The following is a 10347-nucleotide window of genomic DNA, read 5'->3' as shown; positions in this document are numbered from 1 at the left end:
TTCAAGCGTGGAGCTCACAGCTACAATGAAAATCTTGCTTGCAGCAGCATCATAGACAGACTCAGACAAAAACATTCTTGCTTTGCTTCAGCATAACAGTATATTGTAGGCATAAATAAATACAGAATAGATCAGTGTGTCCATATATCATTGAATATATATATACACACACATAAATAAGCATATAAAGTGTAATAGGCTATTAAAGTTTCAATTTTTGTTTGAGGAGTTTAATAGCCTGATGGCTGTGGTGAGGAGCTATTCCTGAACCTGGGTGTTGCAGATTTCAGGCTCCTGTACCTTCTACCTGAAGGCAGCGGAGAGATGAGTGTGTGGCCAGAATGTTGTGGGTCCTTGATGATGCTGCCAGCCTTTTTGAGGCAGCGACTGCGATAGATCCCCTGGGGAGGTCAGAGCCGCTGATGGACTGGGCAGTGTTTACAACTTTTTGCAGTCTTTTTCAAAGTCAAAGCCAATTTTATTTGTCACATACATCCGCAGGTGCAGTGAAATGAATTTGCCAGCTGCAATACACTTAAAAATAACACACAATACACAATAAAATTTAACACAAACATCCACCACAGCATTCTTCACTGTGGTGGAAGGCAACAAAGTTCAGTCAGTCCTCCTCCTTTGATCACCCGTGGTCGGGGCCATAAACCCAAGAGATAGCAGGCAAGCAAAAGTTTTCAGATAGACACAAAGTGCTGGAGTAACTCAGCGGGTCAGGCAGCATCTCTGGAGAGAAGGATTTAAAAAAAAATTTAAATAGACTTTATTCAGGTAATAAATATATACAATACATGAACCGTGCGAAGAATTCATCCGACATTTTCACAGGCTATACAATTTGTTCAATGCAGTTTATATAAAATATAATATAATATTACAAGTAGTTGATTAGTTTATAAATGTAAATAATTTGGTGTACATATAGCTGCTGGTGTACATATAGCTGCTAAATTTGTATAAGATAATTATAAGCTGTTGAATAAGGGGTGGGAATTAATAAGCTTTGGCTTCTTCCTGCTCCTTTTCGGACACAAACGATTTCATAGAAACATAGAAGATAGGTGCAGGAGTAGGCCATTCAGCCCTTCGAGCCTGCACCGCCATTCAATATGATCATGGCTGATCATCCAACTCAGTATCCTGTACAGTATCCTGTTCATTTATTTATAGATATTGTTTATGACACTTTATAAATATTCTTGTTTTGTTTTTTGTATGCTGTTTCACACTTGCTTTTTTATTCTTTTATTCTGTTCTGAAGGCTCTGACCTTCCTTCCATCGAGGGGATTTATCGCAGTCGCTGTCTCAAAAAGGCTGGCAGTATCATCAAAGACCCACACCATCCTGGCCACACACTCATCTCCCTGCTACCTTCAGGTAGAAGGTACAGGAGCCTGAAGACTGCAACAACCATGTTCAGGAATAGCTACTTCCCAACAGCCATCAGGCTATTTAACCTGGCTCGGACAAAACTCTGATTATTAATAACCCATTTTCTGTTATTTGCTCTTTATCAGTTTATTTATTCATGTGTGTATATATTTATGTCATGGTATATGGACACACTTATCTGTTTTGTAGTAAATGCCTACTATGTTTTGTGTGCTGAAGCAAAGCAAGAATTTCATTGTCCAATACAGGGACACATGACAATAAATTCACTTGAACTTGTTCGAAATAAAGAATTAAATAAATAAATAGATAAATAAATGTGCATTTCACAAATCTGTGGACTCATGACAATAAACTCACTTGAACTTGTTCGAAATAAAGAATTAAATAAATAAATAGATAAATAAATGTGCATTTCTCAAATTTCACAAATCTGTGGACACATGACAATAAACTTACTTGAACTTGAACTTGAACTTGTTCGAAATAAAGAATTAAATAAATAAATGTGCATTTCTCAAATTTCACAAATCTGTGGACACATGACAATAAACTCACTTGAACTTGAACATGTTCGAAATAAAGAATTAAATAAATAAATAGATAAATAAATGTGCATTTCTCAAAATTTCACAAATCTGTCCCCCACCCGTGCCACTCATGTGGCCCCCCTGTCGTGGGGATAGTTTCGTGTCGAGACCAAAGATACTAGAGGAGCTCTATAATCTTTGGTCGAGACCCTTCTTCAGACAAAGGCTGTTCACCAAAGATCCTATAGCTGCTATAGGATCTTTGCTGTTCAAAAGGGAACTGCAGATGCTGGAATATCGAAGGTACACAAAATTGCTGGGGAAACTCAGCTGGTGCAGCAGCATCTATGGAGCGAAGGAACTAGGCAACGTTTCGTACCATTCTTGGTGAGTGTAGACAAAAGTGCTGGAGAAACTCAGCGGGTGCAGCAGCATCTATGGAGCGAAGGAAATAGGCAACGTTTCGTCCCGAAACCCTTCGGGTTTCGACCCGAAACGTTGCCTATTTCCTTTGGGTTTCGTCCCGAAACGTTCCCTATTTCCTTCGCTCCATAGATGCTGCTGCACCCGCTGAGTTTCCCCAGCAATTTTGTGTACATAGGATCTTTGCTGTTCACTGTACCTCAGTACATTTGACCAAAGATCCTCTGCTGCAGGATCTTTGCTGTTCATTGTACCTCAGTACACTTGACATAAGATCCTCTGCTATAGGATCTTTGCTGTTCACTGTACCTCAGTACACTTGACCAAAGATCCTCTGCTATAGGATCTATGCTGTGCACTGTACCTCAGTACACTGACCAAAGATCTTATAGGAAGCTTCGCTATAAGATCTTTGCACTTGACCAAAGATCCTCTGCTGCAGGATCTTTGCTGTTCACTGTACCTCAGTACACTGACCAAAGATCTTATAGGAAGCTTCGCTATAAGATCTTTGCACTTGACCAAAGATCCTCTGCTATAGGATCTTTGCTGTTCACTGTACCTCAGTACATTTGACCAAAGATCCTCTGCTGCAGGATCTTTGCTGTTCACTGTACCTCAGTACATTTGACCAAAGATCCTCTGCTATAGGATCTTTGCTGTTCACTGTACCTCAGTACATTTGACCACAGATCCTCTGCTGCAGGATCTTTGCTGTTCACTGTACCTCAGTACATTTGACCAAAGATCCTCTGCTATAGGATCTTTGCTGTTCACTGTACCTCAGTACATTTGACCACAGATCCTCTGCTGCAGGATCTTTGCGCTTGCCAATAATAAAGCGCTGTTGCTCCACCCTCTTGCTGCATTGAGTCTCGGCGATGGAGGAGGAGGCGGAGGGCCGGTGTTGCGCCGTGCTGGGCTGCACCAACAGCGGCGGCGGCCTGAGCGAGTGGCGGGCGGCCGAGTGTGAGCGGCACCGGCCTCTGCTCCGCGCCGACTGCCCGTGCCTCGAACCCTTCTGCTTCTACGGCTTCCCGAGCGGCGCCGAGGAGCGGGGCCACTGGCTGCAGGCGCTGCGGGGCCGCGGGCTGGAGCTGGAGCCCGGGGCCGGGGCCGCCGTCTGCTCGCTTCACCTGGAGGAAGGGACGCTGCTCCTGGGCCTCGGCCTGTGCAAGAAGCCTGCTGCCGGCCAAGTGGCGCCTCCGCCGGCTTCTCCAACAACAACAACAACAGTGGAGACGCGCTCGTCCCGGGCCCGCAAGCGGAGACACCCCGGCCCGCGGCCTTGGTTGCACCAGGAGCCGGCCGCTCCCGCCGCCGCCACCCCCGCCGCCCCTCCTCGCTCCTGGGAGCAGGCGGCCGTCCAGGCCATCATGCGGCTCCGCTGCGCCTCCAGCCAGCGGGTCGCCCGGGCCCTGATCGCCTGCCTGAAGGGGGAGAACGACCACCTGAGGCAGCGGAGCCGGCAACTGGAGGCCGCGCTCGGCACCACCGCCCGGCAGCTGGAGCGGCTGCAACGCGAGTGTCGGTGTCGGCCGAGTCCCGAGGCCCGGGCGCCGCATGAAGCCGGGGAGTCGCCAGAGCTGGTGCCGAGCAGCGAGGTGACCGTGGGCTGAGGGACTGACCTGACCTGACTTCACTATTCTTCTTTAATATCATTTTCACTGAGTACTCGCATACACAGAGGAAACGAAAAAAAACGTTGTCTCTGTACTGTACACTGACAATGACAATTAAAGTTGAATCTGCATCTGCATCTGAATCTGAACGTTGCTCGATCAGTTTCCATTCAGTGTAGTTAATAAAAAAAGAGCTTTAAAAACAAATGAGGCTTCTCTTCTGTTAAAGAAGGAACTGGAAAATCGAATCGAAGGTACACAAAAAGTGCTGGAGGAACTCAGCGGGTGCAGCAGCATCTATGAAGCGAAGGAAATAGGCAACGTTTCGTACCATTCTTGGTGAGTGTAGACAAAAGTGCTGGAGAAACTCAGCGGGTGCAGTAGCATCTATGCAGCGAAGGAAATAGGCAACGTTTCGGGGCGAAACCCAAAGGAAATAGGCAACGTTTCGGGTCGAAACCCAAAGGGTTTCGGGACGAAACGTTGCCTATTTCCTTCGCTCCATAGATGCTGCAGCACCGCCATTCAATATGATCATGGCTGATCATCCAACTCAGTATCCTGTACCTGCCTTCTCTCCATACCCCCTGATATCTTTAGCCAGAACTAGTACCGAGCAGCGAGGTGACCGTGGGCTGAGGGACTGACCTGACCCGACTTCACTATTCTTCTTTAATATCATTTTCACTGAGTACTCGCATACACAGAGGAAACGAAAAAAACGTTGCTCGATCAGTTTCCATTCAGTGTAGTTAATAAAAAAAGAGCTTTAAAAACAAATGAGGCTTCTCTTCTGTTAAAGAAGGAACTGGAAAATCGAAGGTACGCAAAAAAGTGCTGGAGGAACTCAGCGGGTGCAGCAGCATCTATGGAGCGAAGGAAATAGGCAACGTTTCGGGACGAAACCCAAATGAAATAGGCAACGTTTGGGGTCGAACATTGCTCGATCAGTTTCCATTCAGTGTAGTTAATAAAAAAAGAGCTTTAAAAACAAATGAGGCTTCTCTTCTGTTAAAGAAGGAACTGGAAAATCGAATCGCAGGTACACAAAAAGTGCTGGAGGAACTCAGCGGGTGCAGCAGCATCTATGGAGCGAAGGAAATAGGCAACGTTTCGGGGCGAAACCCAAAGGAAATAGGCAACGTTTCGGGTCGAAACCCGAAGGGTTTCGGGACGAAACGTTGCCTATTTCCTTCGCTCCATAGATGCTGCAGCACCGCCATTCAATATGATCATGGCTGATCATCCAACTCAGTATCCTGTACCTGCCTTCTCTCCATACCCCCTGATATCTTTAGCCAGAACTAGTACCGAGCAGCGAGGTGACCGTGGGCTGAGGGACTGACCTGACCCGACTTCAGTATTCTTCTTTAATATCATTTTCACTGAGTACTCGCATACACAGAGGAAACGAAAAAAAACGTTGCTCGATCAGTTTCCATTCAGTGTAGTTAATAAAAAAAAGAGCTTTAAAAACAAATGAGGCTTCTCTTCTGTTAAAGAAGGAACTGGAAAATCGAATGGAAGGTACACAAAAAGTGCTGGAGGAACTCAGCGGGTGCAGCAGCAGCTATGGAGCGAAGGAAATAGGCAACGTTTCGGGACGAAACCCAAAGGAAATAGGCAACGTTTCGGGACGAAACGTTGCCTATTTCCTTCGCTCCATAGATGCTGCTGCACCGCCATTCAATATGATCATGGCTGATCATCCAACTCAGTATCCTGTACCTGCCTTCTCTCCATACCCCCTGATATCTTTAGCCAGAACTAGTACCGAGCAGCGAGGTGACCGTGGGCTGAGGGACTGACCTGACCCGACTTCAGTATTCTTCTTTAATATCATTTTCACTGAGTACTCGCATACACAGAGGAAACGAAAAAAAACGTTGCTCGATCAGTTTCCATTCAGTGTAGTTAATAAAAAAAAGAGCTTTAAAAACAAATGAGGCTTCTCTTCTGTTAAAGAAGGAACTGGAAAATCGAAGGTACACAAAAAGTGCTGGAGGAACTCAGCGGGTGCAGCAGCAGCTATGGAGCGAAGGAAATAGGCAACGTTTCGGGACGAAACCCAAAGGAAATAGGCAACGTTTCGGGTCGAAACCCAAAGGGTTTCGGGACGAAACGTTGCCTATTTCCTTCGCTCCATAGATGCTGCTGCACCCGCTGAGTTTCTCCAGCACTTTTGTCTACACTCACCAAGAATGGTACGAAACGTTGCCTATTTCCTTCACTCCATAGATGCTGCTGCACCCGCTGCAGCACCGCCATTCAATATGATCACGGCTGATCATCCAACTCAGTATCCTGTACCTGCCTTCTCTCCATACCCCCTGATATCTTTAGCCAGAACTAGTACCGAGCAGCGAGGTGACTGTGGGCTGAGGGACTGACCTGACCTGACTTCGGCTGCACTGGATTCTCCACCGAGGCTTCTCTTCAGATTCAGATTCAACTTTAATTGCCATTGTGCAGTGTACAGTACAGAGACAACGAAATGCAGTTAGCATCTCCCTGGAAGAGCGACATAGAATATGATTCCTATAAATAAATCTATTTATTCTGTTAAAGAAGGAACTGTGCAGATGCTGGAAAATCGAAGGTACACAAAAAATGCTGGAGAAACACAGCGGGTGCAGCAGCATCTATGGAGCGAAGGAAAAAGGCAACGTTTCGGGGCGAAACCCGAAGGAAATAGGCAACGTTGCCTATTTCCTTCGCTCCATAGATGCTGCTGCACCAGCTGTTTCTCCAGCATTTGTCTACCTTCTCTTCTGTTAGTTCATTAATCGATTGATTAATTAGAACAATAAATGATTTCTTTATTTCACTTCGGAGAACCCCGTTCCCTCGCTCCCCAGTCTTCAGCGGAGAGAGCAGGTGCAGGGACAGTGTTGGCTTGGGACTGACTAGATCATCTTCCAGGGAGAGCAGCAAAATGGGTGAATACATAGAAAATATGTGCAGGAGTGGGCCATTCAAGCCAGCATCGCCATTCAATATGATCATCATGGCTAATCATCCAGAATCAGTACCCCGTTCCTGCTTTCTCTAGAATAAGAGACTACAATCCTTCAGCTGATGACTGCAGATTTTCAGGACAGTTGTGCTTTGCTGGACACTTGAAGGAGTCTTGCTGGTCTGATGGATCGTGTAGTGCTCAGCAGAACACTTGATGTACCACTCTTTTTGCCAGCTGAGATTGGATTCTTTGCTGTGACTGAACCCTCTCACTTCTATAAAATGCCCGCCTGGCTTAAATCAGGTGCTTTAAGATGTGTTTTTTGAATGTTACCTGTTGATTAGTCTGTGGGAAATGCTGAACTATAAAAGGTCAGAATTATCAGTAACTTCTGACATCTGGGACATACATACTTTCCGGGTCTGACTGTCAGTTTAGTTTGTATTAGATAGGTGATTCTACTAAGGGGTGAGTAGGGTTTCAGTATTGGCACAAGTTTATCACAATAGTCAGTCCACTAGGAAAGCAACTTATTCTTATGTGGGATACTGGATGTTATAGAAAGATTGAATGTCCAATCCTCACATGTTATATTGTTTTAAAAAGGGTGCTGTGCAATGCTGTTAGTTCAAACATGCTCTCTTGCAGTTCCACTATCAGTACTGTTTATTGCTGGACATTTGAGAATTCAAATTATATTGTACCAACTGTGACTAAATTTATAGTTTTAGTTTAGTTATAGTTTAGCAAACTGCTGGGGGAACTCAGGTGGTCAGGCAGCATCTGCGGGAGGAAATGGATAGATGGTTCTGGTTGGGACACTTCAGATTAGAAACAACTGTTCATTTCCATCTACAGAACCCTGACTGGCTGAGTTCCTCCAGCATTTTTGTTATTTGCTCAAGATTGCAGTATCTGCAGTCTGTTGCCTTCATTAAATTTAATTTACTGGCGAATACCACTAGAAAATATCCTAACAAGTTCAGTTTAGGGAAGACAGCTATTAATAGTCAAGCCTTTAACTCCTATCCAAATCCTAGTGCTGTATTGTAAATTTAAGCAATTGTACTTGTGTCTAGGGAGAGACGATAAATAATGTTCCAGTGCATTCCTCACCCCCCCCCCCCCCCGAAGAAAAGATATTGAGGTACCAAATCCACACCATTACTGCAGTAAACTTTTCAAGGTTCTGATTCTAACCTTACTCTGAAATCTTAGTGACAACATTAGTACATTTTGTGATATACATTTTTGTGGCTTAGTGTATTGAGATCTTGATATCCGTGCACTGTAACACATTATCAAAATGGTCTAATCAGACAGACTGGGAATTATTCAGCTTTCTTCAAAATTTGACAAAGTGGGTTCTTGCAAATGTCAGATTTTCTTTCTCCTGTGCTGTGGGATTTGAGCAGCTATGCCTGTGTAGGTGTCTGCTGAGATTATTAATGATGAGATAGTGGAATAATCTACATACAACAAGTACAATTGAAATTCTTCAGTAAATAAGGTTGTAAAGCAAACTTTAGCAGTCTTTGGGAGGAATGTTTAAACTAGCTATCTGCTAAAGTTACTGTACAATAAGTTGTAAAATTCAGTTCAAATTATATTTTTTAAAGGTTTCTGCAGCAATGAGACCTCATTAAATGTGTGCTATAAATTTTTTTGTGTCAGCCTCTATAAAATATCAGCACCTGAGTTTAGAGACAGAGCGTGGAAACAGGCCCTTTGGCCCAGCGAGTCCTCTGACTAGTGATCGCCTGTTCACACCTGTGACCCTATAGCCTAGGAACAATTTAGAGATCAATTAACCGACAATCTGTGCGTCTTTGGGTTGTGGGAGAAAACTGCAACACCCGACCCGGAGGAATCCCATGCGTTCACAGGGGGAACAAACATATAAGATTGTTAAGGGCTTGGACACGCTAGAGGCAGAAAACATGTGCCCTATGTTGGGGGAGTCCAGAACCAGGGGCCACAGTTTAAGAATAAGGAGTAAGCCATTTAGAACGGAGACGAGGAAACACTTCTTCTCACAGAGGGTGGTGAGTGTGGAATTCTCTGCCTCAGAGGGCAGTGGAGGTAGGTTCTCTGGATGCTTTCAAGAGAGCTGGATAGGGCTCTTAAAAAATAGCGGAGTCAGGGGATATGGGGGGAAGGCAGGAACGGGCACTGATTGGGGATGATCAGCCATGATCACATTGAATGGCGGTGCTGGATCGAAGGGCCAAATGGCCTACTCCTGCACCTATTGTCTATTGTCAAACTACAGGCAGCACCAGGGGTCAGGATCGAACCCAGGTCTTTGGCACTGTAAGGGTGTAACTCTTACCAGCTGCGCTACTGTACCGTCCCTCTTATAATAATAATGGATGGGATTTATATAGCGCCTTTCTAATACTCAAGGCGCTTTACATCGCATTATTCATTCACTCCTCAGTCAAACTCGGGGGTGGTAAGCTACTTCTGTAGCCACAGCTGCCCTGGGGCAGACTGACGGAAGCGTGGCTGCCAATCTGCGCCTACGGCCCCTCCGACCACCACCAATCACTCACACACATTCAAACACATTCACACACAGGCAAAGGTGGGTGAAGTGTCTTGCCCAAGGACACAACGACAGTATGCACTCCAAGCGGGATTCGAACCGGCTACCTTCCGGTTGCCAGCCGAACACTTAGCCCATTGTGCCATCTGCCGTCCCGTTAAGGAACTAGTTTGTTTTTTTAACTCCCCCAGTCATGAGTGACTTTTGCAGGAAAATTCAATGTTAGCCAGGGGCAGAAGTGGGAGCCCAATGATCAAAACCAATTCAATAATTGCTTCCACAAGGAATGAACAGAATGAAATTCCAGGGAGAGGTCTATGTAGACTTCCGAGAGTGATGATAGGAAGAATCTGCATTATAGATATTTTTTTAAATCTTGCACAAAGCTTTTTTTGCAAACTTAAAAGGAGACAAGAGAACATGTAAATCAGCATGCAGCTGTCACTTTTTAATTAAAAAAAAACATTTACATGATTGTTACACAACTTGAGTACAAGAATCACACAATTAGCATTTCATCCATTTTGTTGTTCACGCACGCCTCCGTTTTCAGCTAACCACTCAAAAGCAGCAGTATATAGGTTCTGGAGTGGGCAGGGTACTGCAGAATTGGTACAATGGTTATTTAAATACAGTAGATCCAAACTAGGTTACATGTATCAGATATAGATACCGATGGCTTGCATTTTCACAGAGAAACAGTCTTGTCATCAGCAGTACACAATACAGAAAGCTATGTGCAGTCACTGGGTCAGTTGCTCAAAAGATTTGATTGTTTATTTAAGACAGTTAGAAAAAGGCACCACTGAATTCTTCTTCCCCATCTCCAAAGAAAAAGCTCAAAGTTAATGGCAGCA

The 10347-nt window shown here is 44.8% G+C and overlaps 1 protein-coding gene across 1 annotated transcript; it reads left to right on the top strand.

Annotated features, from left to right (window-relative positions):
- Positions 1 to 3135: 3135 nt before the first annotated feature.
- LOC116968256 lies at positions 3136 to 4107 on the top strand. Its single transcript, XM_033014949.1, has one exon. It carries the CDS (start codon positions 3243 to 3245, stop codon positions 3978 to 3980), a length of 738 nt encoding a protein of 245 aa, XP_032870840.1. The 5' UTR covers positions 3136 to 3242; the 3' UTR covers positions 3981 to 4107.
- The last annotated feature ends 6240 nt before the right edge of the window (positions 4108 to 10347 follow it).

This window comes from Amblyraja radiata, chromosome X (genome assembly GCF_010909765.2).
Source record: "Amblyraja radiata isolate CabotCenter1 chromosome X, sAmbRad1.1.pri, whole genome shotgun sequence".
In the NCBI taxonomy this organism is placed as follows: domain Eukaryota; kingdom Metazoa; phylum Chordata; class Chondrichthyes; order Rajiformes; family Rajidae; genus Amblyraja; species Amblyraja radiata.
The sequence above is the reverse complement of the archived record's forward strand: the minus strand, read 5'-3'. Positions and strand labels throughout refer to the sequence as shown.

Coding starts and splice junctions, on each gene's coding strand:
- LOC116968256 (XM_033014949.1), top strand. CDS start 3,243: ATGGAGGAGGAGGCGGAGGGCCGGTGTTGCGCCGTGCTGGGCTGCACC.